Source organism: Thalia democratica, chromosome 4 (genome assembly GCF_965202585.1).
Source record: "Thalia democratica chromosome 4, ktThaDemo2.hap1.1, whole genome shotgun sequence".
NCBI lineage: Eukaryota > Metazoa > Chordata > Thaliacea > Salpida > Salpidae > Thalia > Thalia democratica.
The window spans coordinates 49004761-49027666 of NC_139168.1; the positions used below are offsets into that span (position 1 = coordinate 49004761).

The 22906-nt window shown below is 26.6% G+C and overlaps 1 protein-coding gene across 1 annotated transcript; it reads right to left on the reverse strand.

The window, feature by feature from the left end:
• Positions 1-2308: 2308 nt before the first annotated feature.
• LOC145833419 (uncharacterized) lies at positions 2309-22386 on the reverse strand. The gene is made up of 7 exons (XM_082940598.1): positions 22201-22386; positions 17863-18002; positions 13651-13796; positions 11415-11500; positions 9236-9393; positions 3962-4202; positions 2309-2606 (listed from the first exon to the last, which is right to left on the reverse strand). Exons 1-7 carry the CDS (start codon positions 22368-22370, stop codon positions 2309-2311), a joined length of 1239 nt encoding a protein of 412 aa, XP_082796724.1. The 5' UTR covers positions 22371-22386.
• Positions 22387-22906: the final 520 nt, after the last annotated feature.

Consider the following 22906-nt stretch of genomic DNA (forward strand, 5'->3'; position numbering starts at 1 on the left):
AAGATTTTAACAATTTTATTTTGACCTGGTTAATTTTGTAGTTGATATTCGTTGTTTTACATTACACTAAAAGTTTTTATAGCATAGTGATTAAAATATTTGTTTGAAAGACCTTTATTTGACAGGTTTTTGTTATTACTAGTTTAATCTGTATACAACTTATATCACTATAAAACTATTATCTGATTGTAATATTTTGACAACCATTAAAGTTTTTATTTCTAAAAAGATTTTTTGGTTTTATAAGAGTATAAATTTGAGGTCTCTGTTTGAAATGACTTCTATTTTTTCATTTAAAAGTTTCTTAAACGCAATTTTATTTTCTAACTTGATTTATTATTGTTCAAAAGTTTATTATAATATAAGGAGTTTTAAACTATTAATACAACTGTTTTTTGTTTTATCTGAATTCAATTTATATTAGCAATTAGAATATACTTAGTTTATTTTTATACTTCAACACTAGCTTTTAGTTTTTCACTATTTTCCTCTGTTAAATTATTGTAGGCTAATAGCTAGAAAAAAAACTTTTTAAACAGAATTAAATAAGCCATAAAAAAGACTGCTACAGTTACAAAACAAAATTTAAACCTAGTTAAAAGTTTTCTTTTTCAATTGATTACTTTGTGTTCACAGAATTAACTGTAAAACATTGGATTCTTTTTTTTGAATTTAATTTAAAAAAAATGTTACAATTAAGGTTTAGTTCCCTAAAGATTATTCCAAGTCAAATAATATTTCATGGTATTCTACTACGAAACAAATAGTTTAAAAAGTTAAAAATTAAATTTTTAACTTTACAACTAACTTGCTTACAATATATCTTAGCATTGAAATTAATAAATTTACTGCATTAACTGAAGCTGTTGATGAAACCACTTTTAATGTGAGATAATCAACCAGTCGGTCAAACTTCCTTTAAATAGATCAGAAATAATGTTTTAATATTTATTTCATTATGTGTAAAATAAACTGTTAATTCTTTTATAGTTTTTTAGTCTCTGGTATAGATATTTAAAAAAAGCCTATTTATAAAGTAATTTAAGTATTTTGTGCGGCTTAAATAAGTTACTTAGTATTAACTTCTAAATGTCCGAAATTTGTTATATGAGATATTATTAAAATGTCAGGTTTAAGTTCAGATTTCAGGTGGGTAACGTACGGCTCAGATCCAGTCGAATTTCGACCCGCTAAGTAAATTGAAAACTACTTTTGCAAAATAAATAAAATTTAGTTTTTTGATATGAAATATTTTTATATACGCTTTCATTTCGTTTTCAGTTCACAAAAGTATTTCTTAGATCACAATAATACTAAATCATTTTATTACAATTTTGCTCGAGTTTTTTAATTTTCTTATTTATAATTTTTCTAAATCATGCAGCCGCAATTACATTATCTAACGAGTTGAAAATAGAAAATATTTTTTAGTAAATATGAGTTGCTGACTACAAAAGTTGTCCACCACTGACCTAAAAGTTTCAAAACAGATCATATTTAAACAGGATTGATTACAGATCACTCAAGGCTTTTTAATAATTAAGTATTTTAATTCACTTAACTGGGCTTCTAAGAATATAACTGTAAATTATTTTCTCAAGCCCTGTAAACTACTTTGAACACAAAAGTGCGTGCAGAAGAAGTACAAGACTAAATTACATTTCGAACACAACTTTTTTTAGCTCAAAAGTTTGTACTCAAAAGAAATACTACTTTGTAAAATCGTTGGGGGCGATTTTTTTTTTCAAGTTACTGAAAAGGGGGCGATTTATTAAATGAGTTTGGGAAACCATGAGCTAAATAAATATGAAAATTAGTTTCAATTACCATCAGCAAGTAAAAAAAATCACACTTATTATAGTTTAAATTAACTTAAGGACAGTTCTACAATACTTATTATACTGACTATTTTCAATATAAAGTGAAAGTGACTGACGACGTTTATTCTATAGTTATTATATTTAAATACAATAATACATTATTATAGTATACATACAAAGATAGTTATATTTGAAATACTTAAAAGTTTACTTTGTTGACATACAAGTTTTTGCTTACCCACGATAATGAGATCATCATATGAAATCTTAAAAGTAGAAAACTTACAGCTTAAACAGGAAAGTACATTTCTGCATTATCACATTTCAGTCCAATTTAAAGCTGAAAATAAATGTAGAAACGCCAATAGATATAGACATTTTGTAATTATACGAGAGCTTATCAAATTACCAATCGTTTATTTTCGTACAAAAATAAGCAAATAAGAAATGACACATGCGCAAAAAAAAACTTTATTTTTTACAAAAAATCATGTCCTTCTCTCGGTTTCAGACTCACGGTGCTCTTCAGCGTTAATGTCATCGGGCCCAAGTGTTTTTTTTTTGCCTTTCTTTTTGCTACAACAGTTATAAACACAATAACTATCCCTAATGGACTCATATAATATCCATAATGCAAAAGTGACAAAAAACACAGAAATTTGAATGCCGATAGTTATTCCGGTCCAGTAAAAGTGGTTAATGTAATTAACACTTGTGGCATTTTCAAGCTCAACAGTCTGTACGTCAAACTCATGCTTCATTTCGGAGTTGAATATGCAGGAAAATCTGTATGTTGTTTGTAAAAAATCTCAATTAAAACGTAAATTTAATGAATATCAACTGTTGACAGTAGCAAAAAGTTAATAAAAAAAAAAATCAAATCTCAGCGTTTTTTGTTTTAATATGAACCAAAAAAATCCTTGAGTTTTTAATTTCTAATTAATTTTCGAACCTTCATCAGAGAAATACAATTAAAACGGTAAAAATACAAAACAGAGTCGGTTTACTAAAAATAATAATAAACTAATCAATTAAAAAACAGTAATTTTGATCTACAAAATTAATTTAAATTAACACTAAGTTGATAAAACTAAATTAGGCGACGGTTTAGTCAAATTCTTTCTTTTTACATAAAGAGAAAACAGCTTTGAGTGGAATTAATTACAAAACTATTTGAAAATACCTCAAACCACTAAACCTTTAAGTTTCAAAATTATCATTGCAATTAAGGGTTCGTTAACTAAGTTTAATCTTACCTAAGTGATAAAAAGAACAGATAGACCAACAGTCAGAAATGCAACGAAAAGACCAGCTATAGCACGAAATTGAGTGAACGAATCCTTAGTTGAGGTGATAATTTTGAAATTTCTAGGTTAGTGCTTGAGATAAATTTTCAAATCCAAAATTTTTATTGATTGAAAAATAAATATTGTTTAAAAATCTAGGTTTTTCTATAAGTTTTTACTTAAACTTTGAAATTCCATGACTTTCAAAACTCAACTGAATGCTGTTCATAGGTTTTTACAATTTTTTGAACAAAGCATTAAAAACGTGAATCATTTAACGTGCTTTCAGATGAGACATATCAGAGAATCAGTAAACTAGATAAAATGATTGCAGGATATTAAGTTGAAGATAAAAATTAGTTAAACTAACTTTAAATGAAAATTTGTATGGCAATTATGAGTACCTAAACTATATTGATAAGAACTTAAACTTGCGCAAATGTAAAGATTAAGATAAACAAAATCTAATAGTTTAAATCACATGAGAAACTTTAAATACTATTAAAAATTCTTAAAGTTTATATATAGACCTTCTTCATAACTTAAGTCAGGTAGACAAACTTCTGACAGGTAGATAAACTCTATTATAGAAAAGTTTTCTATTGTGATAAAAACGGAAAAAAAACTACAAGCTACAATTTTTCACAGCTTGCCGACCGCTGTTTGAGAAGCTTTGTATATATAAGCTTTTTAAATAGTTTGTATAAAATATATTATGTTTAAGTTGAACTTGAAATTTTATTTTTTTATTTCGGGAACCACTTATCTATACTACTGAGCAGAAACCATTTTTAAACCTTAGCCGACAAAAACAAATTGAAAAAAAAAAAAAGATAAAAGGAAATAAAAAATAACTTTAAAGTAGTGTTACTGATTGTTGTAATGTCTTTCAGATAAAGTCTGTTGTCTTTCTCAACGAATATTGTAGCTAAATGCTTTCTTTTCAATCCAAATTCTGACCTCAGCAGCGGTCTCCCGTCATATTCCCATCTAATCGGATTTCTGGCACTTTCATTTCCTGATGGACATGTTAAAATAAGTGGTTCGCCGGGAATCATCTTATGCAGTATGGGTTTGCCTTTTGCCTCTAAACTATCTGTTGTATCGAAACATTATTTACTTGTTCAAACTTACAATAACTTAAACAACAAATATATATTAATCTAATTCAGCAAATGCATATATTGTAGTAAACAAAAAATTGTTTAGTTTTTTAGGAATAAATCAGAAATTCAAGTTAATAATAAGATTTAGTTATTTCTGATATTAAAATATAATGATAAAGCTCTAAGTAGTATAAATTTAGAAATATCTAAAACACTTTTTTTTAACTTTGAAAATCTGTATTCTCAAAATAGTCTAATACAGTGCTTCGGAACCTTTTTCTTTTGGCGGAACCCTTTTCCAAAATTCAACTTTTCTGCGGAACCCCTAATTTAATTATACATAAAATGTTTAATATAATATTTTCTGCAAAAAACAAAAGAATATCAGAAAAAACAATTTTTTTAGCAAAACTATATCATTGTTAGAAATCATACCAATTGTAATAGTATTAAGTCGGGTCAAACTCAAAGTGCGCCAAAGGCAATAGGAATTTATGATTCTACAATAAATAAACGAAAAACAAACATTATTAATCGCAACGTCATAAAAATCTTTCCTTGCATAGTAAAAACAAAATGAGAGCTACAAACAATAATGAACATGAACCTAATCGAACTCACAGATTACTGTAATAAACGGGTAAGATGCCTAACGAAAAATAAATAAAACAAATTTAGTGCGAAACTTGAACTCGTCTCTTAGCAATAAGCATGTCAATGCGCGGCTGGATTTTGGATAGACTGAGACGGAGACAAACAGATAAGGTTGGAGTCAGCATACAGTTCCTTTGCTTCGTTTTAATGTTTGTTACATGCGAAAAGCCGGACTCGCAAAGATAAGTGGTGGTAAATGGTAAAAGAAATTTTATTGCACGCTTTGCTAAGACGGGGTACTCTGAAATTGCCCATATCCAAAAATCTAAAAGCTCCTTCCCTTTGAAACTCAATTTTAAATTGCTATCTTCAGATAGTTGCAGCAATTCGTTTTCTGTATCTGTAGAAAGATTCACTTCTTCTGAAGCAATATCACACATAAAAGGATTCAAAACCCATAAATTTCCGATGCGAACATCTTCAGGAAAATAATGTTGAAACTTTATAGACAAAAGATCAAGGTGGTTGTATATTTCCTCAAAGAAGTTGAATTCTATGCATTTTCATGGGTCTCATCAAACTGGTGAAACATCGCAGAATTGCCATTGCTAACCTTTTTCTTCCAAAAGTTAATTTTATTTTTAAACGCCTCAATCTTGTCTATCATGACAAAAATGGAATTTCGCTTCCCTTGCATGCTTAAGTTCAAATCGTTCAATTCCTCGAAAATATCGGTGAGATATGCTAGCCTGGCCAAAAAAACATCATTTTCAAAGAACTTCGCTAATTCTGAGCCTTCATTTTTAAGAAAGGTGAACACCTGCTTCTTTAATTTAACGAGACGAACCAGTGTCCGCCCCTTCGACAGCCAGCAAACTTCGTTGTGATAAAGAAGTCGCAGATGGTCAGCATCTAAACTTTCGCATAGGTCTTTGAAACATCTGGCCTTTGTGTCACTTTTCTTCATAAAATTAATAGTTTTAATCGACGCTGAGAGAACTTCTTGTAAACAAGAAGGAAGATGTTTTGTTGCCAAATTTTCTCTATGTAAAAAACATATATTCATTTAGCTTCAACTGCTTTATCCTTCATTTTCCTCACTACACCATTTTTGAACCCAGTCATAGACGCTGCACCGTCATCACATTTATTCCACTCTAAACCTTTGCTGATGAAATAATTTTCGACACATTTCATTACTTCAACAGAAGTTGTTTTTGTGGGTAATTCTCCATAAAATAGTATATCTTCGTTGAACTCTTCCTGCCCACAATATCTAACAAAAACGAGTAACAAGGCTTTGACGCTTACGTCAGTGGACTCGTCTAGTTGCACAGCATAAAATAGACTGGCTTTTAATTTCTCCAGTAGTTGATCCTCTGTATCGCTAGCCATCTCCATGACCCTGGATTGGATGGTGTCATTAGACAGAGGAATTGTTCTAAGTTTTTTAACAACTGCTTTTGATGCAACCTCCTCTCACAGATCAATAGTGAAAGGAAGGGCAAACTCCTAAGCAATAGTGAAAGCCTTCTTGCATATCCCAATTCTCAATGCTCCCTTATAACTTGCCTTTAAAATTGAGGTGAAAGGGTTGATGGATGATTTCAAAGCATTCTTTTGCAAGAACAAGGCATGTGCCTTCTTTTTAAAGTAGTCCAACTTTTTAGACTTACTGTCCTTATGGAATGCATCTTGGTGCCTTCTCAATTTTGCTGGTGCTAATGATGAATTTGCCAACACTTTGCTACAACCAACCTCAACACATTGACCTTTCTGTTCTCCCCCACTTTCAATCACCACAAAACCATACTGCAGATACTCATCATTAAACTTTCTAGTTTTACATTTAGATGAAATACTACCAACATCTGCACTATTGTCATACTTTCTTTTTAAAAATATATCCATGCTAAAATAGTATGTAAAATAAAGTCTGAAAAAAGTAAAACATTCCATTTGGTTATTTCAAAATAAGAATACTTCTAATACTGATTATAAAACTTAAAATATCAAATTTTTAAAAGATGGTTTTGACCAAGGAAGAAAAAGTAAACCTTAATAAACAACGTAAAAGTTCATAAACACATTTTTAAATTTCCGAGAAAATTGAATTTTAAAAATGTACGGTCCATATGTTTGCATTAGAAACTTTTTACAAAAATTACAATATCTTAAAACTTAAATGAAATTTTTAAATTCTATAAAAACTGGCGTGTAGTTTATACTTGGAGCTTTCATATAAGAATCAATATTATTTTTTGTAAAAAAATAATCATGGACGCCCCTCCCCCCTATGGCCTAAATATATATCAGAAGCTTAAATTTTAAAAAAGATAACAACTTTTAATAATGTTAATAGTAAAAATTATGTGCTTTCCTTAAGATGTGTTTTTTGCATTAATTTAAACAAACAGTAATGTTTCAACAAACAAAAATGTTGCAACTAAAATTACATAAAAAAACAACCTTGGTTAACCAAATCATTATTTTATATTTTTTATTTTAAAATCATCAATTTAAAAATAATATAATTTTTTGAATATTAACAGTTTTTTTTTCATTTTCTTTAGATATTTTTAAAAAATTAATATCAAAAAAAAACATTGAGTTATAATAATTAAACAGAAAAAGCATTTAACACTTAAAGAACAAAATTTAAAACTTGGCTAACACATAGACATTTAAACATTTTTATCATGTAAATTTTAAAAATTATTTCAAACTCAATTTCTGTTAAAATTTTAAAGACCTTGCCACAACTTTTAAAAATTAGAGTATCATTTTTTATCATATAAGTATAAAAAAACTATTTCAAATTCAATTCTGTTAAAATTTTATAGGCCTGGCCAGATTTTTTTTAAATCATAGTAGCATTCTTTAAGTAAAAAATAAGCTTTGATACATATTAAATTCAAAATCAAGCTGATAGACATCCTTTAAACATTTTTACAGCATTTGAAACAATATAATATACCAGAAATAAGTTTCTGATAAAGATTTTTTATTTAGTTTTATTGTATAAACATTTAGAATTTGTTTTGATTGCTTCTATATTGTTTGCTTTAGTGATAATACCAGTATTTTCATGACTTTACTAAAAATAGAAATTCAAAAAGTTTGCAAAAGTTTGCGCAACCAGGACACCTATTAACAATGAATACCCATTAAAACTCCTACCGCTAGATACACACTAAGCAGATCAATGAATGCTATAATTATATATGTTTTCCATTTTATGTGTTCCATTTTTTTTTTGAAGTTTTTAATTTTTTTTTCTAATTTAAAACTTCTTTTTTAAATTTCGAAAGGCTTCGCGGAACCCCTGAAAGGCGTCACGGAACCCTAGGGTTCCGCGGAACCCCATTTCAGAAGCACTGGTCTAATATATGGAACTATAAAGAAGAAATATTGTAGTTCTGCGAATAGTCAATGACACTTAAAATGATTGTTTATTAGTATTTTTAAACATTTTTTGTTTATTTTTGTTACCTTTATTAAATAACAGTAATATTAAAAGTAAACTGTTTTTTAAGCAAAATTTACAGAAATAATTTTGCATTTTAAACCAATTTTTTAGAGCAAGAGCATACCTAAAAAGTGTGTGCTTGAAGGAAGGTTACTATAATTATAAAATTAATAATATAAACTAGCAAAACTTCGTACTAACAATTTGTAGGGTTATAATGTAGTGTACAACCACACTAAAATCTATAATTAAGTTTGAATTTCACTTAAACTAAATGCTGATATTAAATAATACTTAGGGCTACTCTATATTAAACTAGGCATGACATTGAATGAACATATTGTATTAAAGGACAATTGCGAAAACTAACAATATATAAAGCACATCAACTTTAAAAAACTTCTTTAAATGGGGTCAAAACTTTTACACTTTCAATTCTCAGAGAAACATATTTAAGAATGTATAAAATAAATTATATTTAACTACTTAAAATTTAATTCAAAAACTGCTTATAAGAAATAACATTGTTTAAAAAATAATTTTACAATAGACAACAAATGTCTACATATTAGCAGCAGCAAGGTGGTCTAGAATGCCCCCACCACTCTGTGGCTGGTTTATAAAGCAATGTCCTCAATTTTATTTAACATTACATCAGGATTTTCGTATCTGCTCTCTATTTTCTCCTTATCTTGAGTGTATTAAAACTTCATCAGTATTTGAATATGTTTCTTTCTGGGATTTCCCCTTAAACACAAAACGGTTTCAAATACAATTTGAAGTACTGTTACAAATTGAACCAACAGTGTATTTGTAAGCTTAAACTACTGTTTCTATTTGTGCAATTTTTTAAAGTATTTCAGAAGAAGTATAAGGAGGGTCAATGATTTGTGCTTTATAAATATTTCTAATCCATAAATAACCAAACATATATGGGTTAAAACAGAACTAATCCCTTACCATTTTTTCCAGTACAACTTTCAGAACAGGTTTCAACAATAATTTGCTCTGGTCTAGTGGCAACTAATCCTCTCAATGTAAAGACCATGTTAGGATCTGAACATTGCCATTCATTCATTTTTTCAGAAACTTGTTGTTTACCGTAACAAAACGCGAATCTAGATTGAATATTAAACCATTGCTGTAATCTTAATCATAGAAGCTTTTATAATTTAAATCTTAAATTCTAGTTATAGTTTGAATAAACCAATTAATTTCATTTAGTTGTAATACTCATAATTAATTTTCATTCAAAATTGAATGGTCAAGAAAATCAAAATAATTTTTAGAAGAGTATTATATAGGAAGTATAACAAAAAGCGGCAAAATATATTACAACTAAATTACACACTTTAATTTCCTTAAAAGTTTTAAAAATACATGAGGCAATAAAAACCATACTTATTATAAATATAAAAAAAGAAAGTAAAGAGTTTTGTTAATCACTTTTAAAAAGCAAAACGTTTATAATTTTTTATACCAATTTTCGTAAGTTTTTAAATCTCAAAAACCTTTACTTCAACATTAAGCATATTAATTCTACAACTTAAAACCATCTTGTAGTATATCAAAGTCTGATTTTTTAATTTCAAATTACAGAAGTTTATATGGTAAATATAGTCAGTGTGTCTACAAAGACTTCGCAATTTTAGACTGACATTACACGATTTAAACTAATTTAGACATAGTTTATTAATTTAGTTGTAACGGCAGAGCCTATTTATATTAGAACTTTTTAGTAACTTATATACTTCTTATATCTATATATTTAACAATTAATTAGATATAACATCTTGTGTACTTTATACTTTAATGATGACAATCAAAGTTCTTAACTTAAATACAAGGAGAATGATCAATTATAATTTTTTTATTTTATTAACAATACAATGTTTCACTCGCTTGAAACTAGTCAAACGAAATTTTCTTTTCAGATCTTCAGTTGAATAAAATCTTATTCAAATAGAATAAGATTTAAATCTAATTCTTATTCAAATCTAATTCTATTGGAATTAGATTTTATTTAACTGAAAATCTCGTTTGACTAGTTTCAAGCGAGTGAAACATTGTATTGTTAATAAAATTTAAAGTTTATAATAGATAGAGCATCTGAAGAATATAAAAAAATTATAGTATTTGGAACTTGAATTGTTATGTGACTGCTAAAAACATGTTTAACATTTTATTTTCAGAATGACACCTCACTTGTTCCAAGTTAAAAAAAAACTTGAACTACATCAACACTGATACGCACTTTACGAAATCTCCTATCATTAATTAATAACCTCACCTTTAAAAAAAATAATCTTTAAAAGCATTGGATTAAAAGTAAATTACTGGCAAGAAAGTTAATAGTATCTACGCAAAACAAAAATAAATTTTCAATTATTTTTTTTTATATTTAGAAACTTTTCAAGCACTTGAATACAAAAAAAGAGCTTATTAAGAAAGTAATTAAATTCAATTGTTAACACAAAAAACATATTGTCAATTTTGCTTTTACAAATTCAAAAATTTCAAGGTTATGAAACGACAAAAACTGACAATTTTCAACATTTAGCGAAAATAAGGCTATAAAAAGAAAAAATTAAATAAAATTTAAAATTGTTATATGCAGTTTCATATTTTATTTTTTGCTTGAAAAGGTCGCAATCTCTTGCCACCGAAACCGGTCGCGAACAAAATATACAATTTGCATAAATCTATTTAAATAAGATTTAAAAGAAATAATTTCTCAATTTAATAATATACTAAAAAAAAATGTTTTTTATTTATTTGATAATATAAAGCATTTGAACTGACAAAAACTGATACTCTTTTATTGAAAAATTATTTACCCTGACGCCTATGAACCAACTATGAACTAAGTAGTATAGTTTTGAACTATGGTAAAACTTTAGTCAAGTAACAAATAAATAATTTTGCTAAACAGGTTAATCTTAAAATAAAAGTAATTGTTGATTTAGTCTCACAATATACAACTTAACAGCAGCTAGCCTGGAAAACGTACTAAATAGAATATATTAAAAATGTTTTTAGTGTAAAATCATATTAAGTAAGTTGTCAAGAACTATTATTCCTTGTATACTTAAAAACAGTTATCTCTCATACATTTCATTAAATAATTATCTAAACAAACGCTCTTCTTTCGCCTTTTCCATTACAACCATCACATTCTCCATAAGTTGATGTTCTGAATTCTATACTAAAGGTGTCTCGAACTTTCTAAAATATAAATATATCTTAACAACAAAACTATGAATGAAGTCATAACTTTATAACAAAACATTATATTTTCAAACATTATTAAGCTAACTAATAAATGTACAACTAAAACTAAATTAAATTAGTTGTTCAAAAATTTTCTAGTATCCAATTTTTCGGTTTGTAGTATTTATTTTTCTAAATTAAACTATTTTTTATATCTGTCACAGGTGCGGGTCTGTTTTGCACGAATGTCACTTTTGCACGGAAGGTCAATTTTGCACGAAGAGTAATTTTTGCACGGTTTGCTAGTTTAAGTCACCTCTACAATCGTCAACTTCTGCTCACCGGACCAGCAACGATCAATTTACCGACCATGGATGTTAGTCAAGAGTAACAGTAATAGTAAACAACCGTTACAATAGTTTTCAGCCACTCTCACAGCCAACCGGAGAAACCTCTTACCAATTAGCTGAAACTAAGTTGCTAAATTGACGCTGTGCAAAAGTGGCTAGTGACCTATTTGGTTAATAAACTCTTAGTGAGCTAGAAAGTGACTTCGGTAGTTATGAACTATATGGAAACGAATGGGTTAGGTGTTATAGATTTAGCAAACCCTGCAGTAAGCAAAAAAAAAGTCATTTAGCTCCCCTAAAAATGTTTAGTTAAAATGAAATATTAAAGCATTTAGAAAAGTTAAGGGTTGCCAAAGGTTTTTGTAAACATTTTCTAGATTTTTTGATTCTTTTTCCAACATGTTTTTTAGTCCATTTTTATTATAAAATTAGATTTAAGTTAAAAAAAACTGTTTTCAATTGTATAATAACAATGAAAAGATACTGTAAAGCAGGGTTTCGAAAATTGGACCATAAGCAGCAAAGGGGCCACGAACTCATAATTTAAAACTTACATTAGATATCCTGGAGTTGATGATGAAGAGCAAAAAAAAGGTGTTGGGCGTTTTAAAACTTAAACTAGATATAATGGAAAAATTTTTAGGAAATTTAGGGGCCATAAGCTGTAAAAGGAGGAGCCACAAGGCCATAATTTTAAAATAAACTAGATATACTGGAGTTGATGATGCAAAGCAAAAAAAAAGAGGTCTTAGGCGTTTTTAGTGGTGGTTTTTTGAGAAATCTTGTTGAAGGGGGCTATAGCTTTTTTTTACAAGGGTCTTTTGAAAAAGATTGGAAAACCATGCTGTAAAGCAACTTTAAATGTGTTTTCTACTGAAAAGATTTTTAAGTTATATACAAAGAAATGCTATAAATTATTTTTCGTATATAATAGAAATTTTGTTACTTAAAATGCAAAAATAGTTATAAATTAAAGGCTCTTCCAGATTTTTAACTGAGATTTGTTCTAATTTCTATATTAATTTTCAAATTTTCTCAAATTCCATGTTTTTCTTGCCTAAATTGTCAAATTCAAGGCTTTTCCTAGATTCCAGCTTTTTTGGCAACCCTGAAACTTTGGATGTATTCTTGATTGAAAAAATAGCTTTTACATATAGGTGCTTATATACTAGTTTAATGTAGTATTTCCTTTTACAAATCATATATTTTTAAAAATACATGACATGGTTAGATAAAAAAAAACATTGTTTTAAAACAATCAAATATTCTAAGACTTTTAATTATTGACTAAAAGTATAAAGTTCCACGATTTTTTTTATGTGGTGCCGAAATAGAACTTAACAATTACTTAATTTGTTTATGGGTTACATGACAACTCAAATTCTAACAATTCAAATTCGTAAAATAAAGTTTAAGGGGCCATATTTCAAAAAGTAATATGTATTTAAAACATATAAAAATTTTAAAATGAGATTAAGATAGTAAAAAAAAAATCAAAAAATAATTAATTTAAGGGACATTTTTTAAATTCTTAAAACCTATAACTTACTTTACCCATTCCTCAAAAATTAGATTAAACTCAAATAAAAAAATGCACATGTAGATCAAAATTAAAAAAAGATTATAGTGGTAAAATAGATAGTTTTCAACACTTATTAAACCAGATATAAACAATAAAACAAAATTATTAAAACTTGAACAGTTGTGCACCCTTGTTTATGATATGATATAAATAAAAGTACTGTTCTTTAAATAGTAACAAGTGTTTTGAAAAAAGTTAACAAAAATGTTATCTTATACAAACCACTTACTCACAACATTATACTTCCCTTCTAATTGTCCTAAAGCTTTAAAAAGGTATTCCATTTTTTCAACATCATGAACGGCAATAAAATTTTCTTCTTTTATTTCATCTTTTACATCACCATTTGTTATCGTACCAACGCGACATTGATAAACACCTATATTAATATCAATATATGCTAAATCTGTTAAGTCAAACTATGTATTTTAATAAAATTAAAAGTAAGGTGTAGTTAAACTATTTAAATTGAAATGAAAAATATATTTAGGATTATGCAACAATCAAGTAAGATTTAATACATTGGTACTTGATAGTACAGTATATACTTAATAATCTTTTTTAAAGATGTTATTATATTCTAACTTAATTTAAATAATCCTTAACAATATATGTTTTACGGGAACGGGTCTAAATTGCTCAAAGACAAAACTGCACGAGGTTACTAAATTGCAAGAGGGGATTAAATTGCACAAAGCCAAATTTGCACAAGGGCACAATATTGCACAAAGACGATTTTGCACCAAGGTTCAATTTTGCACGAGTTACATTTTTGCACAAGAGTAAAAAAATACAGAAAAAACAAAATAAAAGAATTATTTAGAAACAAAAAGTGAAAAAAAGTTACTGACCAAGGGTAAGGGTTAGGGGTAAAAGTGATAGTAAAAATAAAAATAACTAATAAAAATTCTTATTAAAAAAATAATATTAATTACTTAAAAAAAAAGCTACCGACCGAGGGGTAAGGGCTTGGGGTAACAGTGATAGTAAAAAAAAAATCAAAAAAAAAACTTATCAACAAGGGTAAGGGTAGGGGTAACAGTAACAGTAAAAAATATTAACCCGTCTCTGTCTCTGTGCAATTTTATCCCCTCGTGCAACAGTGTCTTTGTGCAATTTTGTCCCCTCATGCAAATTTGACAGCTACCCATGTTTTACAGATGCTTATTAGTATAAACAGAAATAATAGTAACTGTTTGAGTCAAATAGTGGTAATAGAAGCAATAATAATATTATTTTATAAAAATTCATATATAATAAAACTTAAAAAATCTGTTATACTTAGGAAGAAGTAGTTTTAATCAACTTTTCTACAACATAAACAGGTTTTGTGCGCAAAGTTTCTCAAACTTAACCTGACATTTCTTAATTTAGACCGGCTTAGACTGGCATTTTCTCAATATGGGCAACATTGCCCTTTAGAGGTGATTTGGCTATCAGTTGGTGTAAATTAGTAAGGCTGAAAAAAGTATTTTGGAAATTAACTAGTAATATGGCAATATCTAGAAAACAGGGGCAATTTTCTTGCAATTCTGCCAAGGGGAGTTAATGTTTATTAGCTGAGTTTTGGAAACCCTATCCTAAACTTTATTGGTCCACGCCCTGTTGGTCTTATAAACAGATGACACGGCATAACCTATTTGATAAGTTGTAGTTGCATAGCTTATTAATAATAGAACTTTTTAGTACATTTGTTATTTTTCAATCTTAATTTATGTAAAAAGGACATGGCCCCTGAAATTTTCATAAAGTGTGCTACAAGCATATTTAATATTTTACTTTCACAGAGCTAGCTCACTCATTTTTTTTTTTTTAATAACTTCAACATTGATACACACACTTTATGACACTATAAATAAATAATTGGGTTATTATTACTAGAATTCCGTCTATTAATTTATTTTTGAACAATTTTTTCTCCGGTACATTAATTATTTTGTAAATAAAACAAAATGCATTTTATTATCATCTATTTAAGTAAATTCGAGTAAGACTTATCAAAAAAATTGTTTATTATAACTTCAATACTTTAAGATTTTAATTTGAAAACAAAATTTCACTCAAAAAAAAAGATCATCAGTAAATAACAAAATCTTATTTTAATTAGAAAAAAGCTTATAAAAAAAGTTATCTTATCAAACAGACTGAATTTAAAATGAAATAAAGTTATTTTGTACTTAAAGTTTATAAGTATAAAAAGACGTAATATTAAAGTGTATATTTTAAAAATTAAGTACATGCTAAAGCTAGACAATTTTGCTGTACTAATAAAACATGTTAGATTAAAATCAAACTAAAATCAATCAACAATACAAACTAACAACAATAAAAATAAAACTACACTTTTTAGAATATTTAAAGAACCAATTACTACAAAATTACTTAACTATTAATATAACAATTTAAAAAGTCTTGTCTGATATACAAACTTGTACTGCTTACATATACTGGGCCTGATGAATTCAATGTATAAGGCTTCAAAAATATGTAGCTGAAAATTTGGTGGACGTTCAGGAGTGTGGGATTAATTACAAAGAAGATAACTTTTCTTTTTTAATAAGAGCGGAGAACTCTTTTTAGCTACATATTCTGGAAGCCTTATGCATCCAATCATTAAGGCCCACTTTATGTAAGCAGAAAAAGTTCGTATATCAAACTAGAATTTATAATTTTTTATATTAAGTAATTTTATAGTAATTGTTTCTTTAAATATTTCAAAAAGTGTAGTTTCATTTCAAGTATTGTTAATTCTTATTGTTGGTTTATTTTAGTTTGATTCCAACCTCACAAGTTTTGTTAGTAGAGCAAAGCGGTTTAGCTTTAGCATATAATTAATTTTTAAGTCTACAATTTATTTTTATGTGATTTTATTTTTTAAGCTTAATTCTAACTAAGATATAATTCTATTTCAGTTTGAATTAAGTTTAGTTGAGTAATGTACAATTTTTGATAAGTATTTAAATAAATAACAATGAAATGTGTTCAGTTATATCTTTAAAATATTCAATAACTCTAACTTAATTTTACTACTAAAAATATTTTTATAACTGACTATTTATTGTACTTACTATCTATTCTATTGTCAAAAACAACATATTACAGTAATTTTAACATCTTTAAAAATTTATTGACTTAAGAATTATGCATTTTTAATAAAAAACAAAAAAGATAAAAAGTAATAAAACAAAACTATAATAAAACTCAAAATTTATTTAAAATTCAGTATTTGTTGTATTTAAAAGAAGCTTTATTTATACTCGAATCTGATACAAATTGCATCAACAAAAGAACGGAAATGAACTCATGCAGACACTAAAATAGTTTTTTTATTTATTAATAAACTGGAAAGCAGATCAGATTATAATACTAGTACAAAATAGGTTTTTGACTTTTTCATTGAGTTTTGTTGATATTTGGTTTAAATTAAAATTTTTTAAATAGCTCTCAACTCAACTTAGACAAATTTTTTAGATAATCCTTAAATCTGTTTAAATTTTAACTATTACATTAACTTAAAAAAAATTATATTTTTTTGAAATTTTTCAGTTACTTTAAGTTTTGTTAATGTTTTGTTGATAATTGGCTTAAAATTCCAATTTTAGATAGTTTTTAATTCCATTTAGATATGTTTTAAGGTATAAATATCTTTTTTTCTTGAAGCTTTTAATCCAGTTAATTTTTTTTTGAATCATTATATTAATTTAATACAATTCTTTTGAAAATTAGTACTAACTTTACCTAATTATAAGCTTGAATTTTCGAATATGTGACATTTTAGTTTTTTGTTTATATTTTCATGCATGAATGATTCTTTTAATAACATTATAAATAAGCAACATTATTATGTGCAGTTTAGTATTTTATTTAACTTAAAGAGGTAACAGCTTTTTATCACCGAAACCAGGTTGTGAATAAAATTCGCACATCTTTGTTTAAATTCAGTATTTAAAAAACTTGTTAGAAGTATTAGGTTACTATCAACTACTTGCTTAGTTATAGAAATAAAACTAGACATTAATTGTAGAAAAACATTGATTTTTCTATATAAATCATTTCTCAACTGAAACTTGCGGGATAAGCAAAGAACCCAATAAGTGAGGAAGCATTGTAAATTTTTTAGCTATAATTGCCATAATACCTTTAAATTTTTGGATTAAAGTCTGAAACTAACTTTTAATAATTGAAATATGTTTAGATTACATTTTAGATAAGATTAAGGTAGGTTTACAAAAGTTTCATAAGTTGTATAAGCATATGTTAAATTTGCGATACTGGTCCACAGTGAGGTATTTTTATGATTTATATTGCTAAAAAACTTTGTATTTTTGTTACATTTTTTATAAGCACCCTTTTGCATACAAATATTTTAGTAAAACTTCATCTGTTTAGAATTAAGATAAACAACTATTTCAATTTTATATTACAGAAAGAACTTATAACTAAACCAGAATGTAGTAGATTCACTCTTTCTATAGTTAACACGAGTACATTTCCTTCTATTTTAAGTGTGATACCAGATGGAAACTTATTACTTTCATCTTCAATACTGTAAAACTTTTCTTGGTGTTTTATTGACTCTGCATACCTAAAACATAAAAAAACTCTAATAGTTACACAATATTTTGATTGAAAATAAATTACATGCTAAAATTTAATTATAATTTTTTTTTCTATGCAAGTTTTTAAAGCAAAAAATTAAATAATCAAACTTTTTAAAGTATGATATTTGGTATTTAGGCGTAAATGATAAAAAAACACATGTTTTAAATTTTGCATTACTATATTTAATTATTATTTTAAAATGATCAAACTTATTTTTTACAAAAATATACTTATTTGAAAGTTTAACTTATACATTGTAAAACAATTTTTATATAACATAAAAAGTTATTTGGTTTAAATTCATTGTCAGTATAGTAAAAATGTTGAGAATTATTTATTAAAAATATTCTCAAATTCTAAAAACAAACTAAAAAGTTATCCACTTAGACATCAATCTCTCATGCCACATATTCCTTAAATAGTTTAAACAAATGACCGGTTGGAATTTTTTAACACTTAAAAATAAAGTTTTAGTATAAAAAAAGGGTGGTTTAGTTTAATTTCTCTTGCAAGAATAAATATTCCTTTTGGTTTGTGTCTTACATTAGAAACCTACAAAATTTAACAATTTTCATCCTTTATATCTCAAAAGTTACTGTTAATTTTGTCAAGCAGTAAAACTGTCTGATAGTTAAGACAAAACTTCAAAATTAAATAACAATAACTTGTAAAAACAAAGAGGACCATTTTTTTATTATGACATTAAACTGATAATAGTTGAAATTACTCGACAACTGAATAAGTAGATTGAAATGGGCACTTCTGGCCTGTTTAATAGGGTTGCCACTCCTGGAGTTAAAAAAATTCTTCCCTGAGTACCCTTAAACTTTCCTGAGTTTCCGTTTTTCAAATCTGGCGCAAATTATTAATACCTCATGCTCATTTTTCTTCTTTGATAATAAAAGGAAGGTTGTGTGTGTATGCTTCTGCATTAAATGCTTACTAAACTTATGAAAAAAACTGTTTGTAAAAATTCAATGTTAAAAGGTTAAATCAATTGAGATTAAAAAAATGACTTGAATAAAATGTTAGAAACTTTACCTTTTGGTGTATTACCACCACCATCACTATATTTAAATTTTTCTAACAAATTGTTTTTAATTATTTTAAAATACTCTAAGAATATTGAAGAACTAGCCGCAAGGCTAAAAAACTTCTAAATAAGCATTTAGAAATAAATAAATTTAATTTTTTTGAACAAAATATTGAAACTGGATTAAATAAATCTCATTATATAAAAAAAAAATCTCTGAGATTTTTTTAAAATCTTAAAACTGCCCGAGTTTAAAAAAAAATCAATATTCACTGAGTTTCCCTGAGATTTTCTATAATTTGAAACTTTCTTGAGTTCCCTGAGTGTGTGGCAACCCTGCTTTAAATAGGTCCTTAGGATAAAAACTTTTTGAACTCTAGATTTTGTATCCTTATATTGTTACTTTAGGGGGTTGTTTGGTTGTTGTAATAGTTGTAGAAGTATATATTAAGCCTTAGGAGGTAGACACTGTGGTCTGCCTTTACTGTATTTGATTTAGTTCTAGTGCCTATTTCACTGCTCATAGTAATAAGCAGTGTAAGATACTCTCTCTTGTCTAATGTCATACATATATATATATATATACATTTAAAACTATATATATAATAAAAGTAGATTAGACTATTTGTGAAACACTACGTAACCAAATATAAGCTAAACAAAACCTATATGCAATAAAATATTACAGAGATAAAATTAAAAATAGTATAAAAACATACTTAACTAACAGTAAATGTTCTCAAACCTTAGTAACCAAAATATAAGTAGTGACTCATTTGTCAAAGAGGTTATGCAAAATACAAGCTGTATTTATAATAACTGAGCCTAACGAACTCAATGTAGAAAAAAGTTACTCATTTCTTAGACACACTCAAATTGAATTACAAATTGAATTATTTACAAAGCTACAAAACATATTTAAATTTACACAAAAAATACATTACAAATGTTTCTAACTTTAAATTAAATAGTATATTTTGTTAAAATATCTCAAAAACATATTTGTAAAATTGCAGGGTTGCCACTCTTTGAGCCAAAAAATCTTCCCTGAGTGACCAAAAATTTCTCTGAGTAACCTTAAAATTCCCTGAGTTTCCCTGAGTATTTTTCAAATCTTAAAAAAAAAATTTTCTCTTCTAACACAAATTATTAATACCTCATTCTCATTTTCTTCTTTAATAATAAAAGGAAGGTTGTATGTGTATGCTTCTGCATTAAATTTATGAAAAAAAAAACTGTTTTCAAAAACTCAATCTTAAAATGTTTAAACCAATTAAAATCTAAAAACTAAATTTTTGCACAACTTTGTGTAAACTTGTTAGTTAACTTTCTACATAAAAGAATAAAGTTTAATTTGTTTGACATTTTAATTGACAAAATTTAATTATACTACAGTAATAATTTCACATGAAGAACTCACTTAAATGCATACATAATAACTTCATTATTTTACTTAAGTAGATATAAATTTAAAACTTAAAAAAACTACAATGTTAATACTAAGAATATTGAAGAGCTAGCCGCAAGGCTAAAAAAATTCTAAATAACCACTTAAATAATAAAAATTACTACTTTTGAACAAAATATTGAAACTGGATTAACTAAACCTCATTCTAGATCTAGAAAAAAATTTCCCTGAGATTTTCAAAAACTTCCCTGAAATTTAGAGAACAAATCAAAACTTCCCTGAGTTTCCCTGAGTTAAAAGAAAAATGCCAAAATTCCCTGAGTTTCCCTGAGATTCCCTGAGTTTCCCTAAGATTTTCTACAGTTTGAAAATTCCCTGAGATTCCCTGAGTTCCCTGAGAGTGTGGCAACCCTGAAATTGGTAAAAAGCAACTCCTGACTAAATTAAAAATCTATATATAAATAAGTTGAATTTTTAAATAAAGTTTCTTACTTTTCCTTAAGGAGTAAAGTGTATATATCATGGACAAGTTATTTTTTAATTCTTAAAAATTAAGTTGATTTTTACATACAGAAGGTAGTTGGTTTTATTAAATTTATCCAGGTATATACTTATTCAAGGACAAGTTTTTTTAAATATTTCTTTTATAATATTAATATGGCATGGCCTTAGTAAATAATATTTAAGATTTATAAATAACTCGCAAATCGGTCCAGGACACAAGTCAATTGTTTTTACTAGTGATTTTTTTCCCCTGCATCAGTAAATACAAAAAATAAATTAACGATGGTTAAATCTACCAGTTTATTGCACGTTTTGTTCAAATTAATTTCGGACAACTGTCCTTCATCAGTGAAACTTTAAAACTACTAGTTATACTTTAGTTAAAAAAATATGTCTAAATATATGGAAGTCTGGATTGTTATATTAGTTTTCATTATTTTCAAGAATAATAACAGTTTAAAAATGTGATGTAAATACAAAGACAACAAGTCTTTTAATATATTTTTAAATAAGAATGATAAAATAAATATCAGCTCCACACATAATTCTTAACTTTTTGAGAACCTCTCCTTCAATTTATTTATTTTTACAACTTATTATTTAATAACTAAAAACAGGACTGTAAATACACTTTTAAACTTAATGTTTACAAAAGGTTATGAAAATAACTTTTAGATTATTTATTAAGTAAGGCTAGCTACATAACAAACAATTTTACCTAATGACTAAAACCAGCACTATAAAATAAAGAAAAATTAAATAACTGTTCAAAATATAGATTTAATTGTTTGCTAACAAAAGATCCTAAAGTAACAAGTTCACTGGAATATAAATTAAAAAAAATTAAATAACCATTCAAAAACATAAATTTAAGCATTTGTTAACAAAGATCCTAGCAAAACAAGTTCACTGGAATACATAATAATAACAAATTATACAGTATACCTCTATTATTACACTGACATATGTTTGTGTGTGTTAAACGAGTTAACACACTTCAACAGAGCTCAGTAAAAAAATAAATACTGTAAGGTAGGAATAGCGGCTAAAGTAGGTATATACATGTGTCACATGACACATGTATATACCTACTATTGTTATTTGTTTAATATAAACTATGTTTATAACTGAGATGTAGTATTGAGTAAAAAATAATAGTAAAAAATTAAAATAAATAAAATAATAGAATGTCTCTAACAAAAAATATAATTTTAACAAGTATTTATAACTTTGTACCCTTTAAATCTGATCCTCTGAATTGGGGTGGAAGCTTGTCTTTTTGATACACCACCTGGACATTTAATTTCTAGTTTATCCCCAACAACTACATCAACAAACTTTGATTCACATACTGGTATCAGTTGTTTAATAAAGTAAAAATAACTAATGCAGGTTATAAATCTCATAAAAATTTACTTTTTTCCTTAAAATTAGTCTGTAAATATGAATTTTTCAAATATTACTTGTTGAAAGTAATAATACAGTATTTAACCAAAAAAAATATATAAATCACTAAAAATTAAAAAATAACTTATTTTAACTACTTAATATTTCAATTTTACACAACACAAAAATAATGATCATCTACTACTACTGCTGGCCAAACTCTTTATATCTAGTAGTAATTACTTTCCTTATGTAGTATGCACTTAAGGATTACCCCAATGAACTATTTTTGGTTTTATTTTATTGATTTTCTGCATATATAGTCACAATTCACAACAATGTTGCTTAAAAAATAAACAAAATTTAACATGTAACAACAATTACCAGGGTTAAACTAACAATATCGAATCAGTTACATATTAAAAATAGTTTTTTTGTTTAAAAGTGAATAATGTTACTAAACTGGATCCGTGGTTGTGACTTGTAAGATATTTTTGTACACCTAGTCCTTGGACCAAATTATTTTTGAGTACTTGTTGGTCTTTTAATGAACAAC

Coding starts and splice junctions, on each gene's coding strand:
- LOC145833419 (XM_082940598.1), bottom strand. CDS start 22,370: ATGAGATTTATAACCTGCATTAGTTATTTTTACTTTATTAAACAACTG. Junction 13,797..17,862: donor AGTGAATCTACTACATTCTG/GTTTAGTTATAA, acceptor ATATTAATATAG/GTGTTTATCAATGTCGCGTT. Junction 9,394..11,414: donor GGAAAAGGCGAAAGAAGAGC/GTTTGTTTAGAT, acceptor TATTCAATCTAG/ATTCGCGTTTTGTTACGGTA.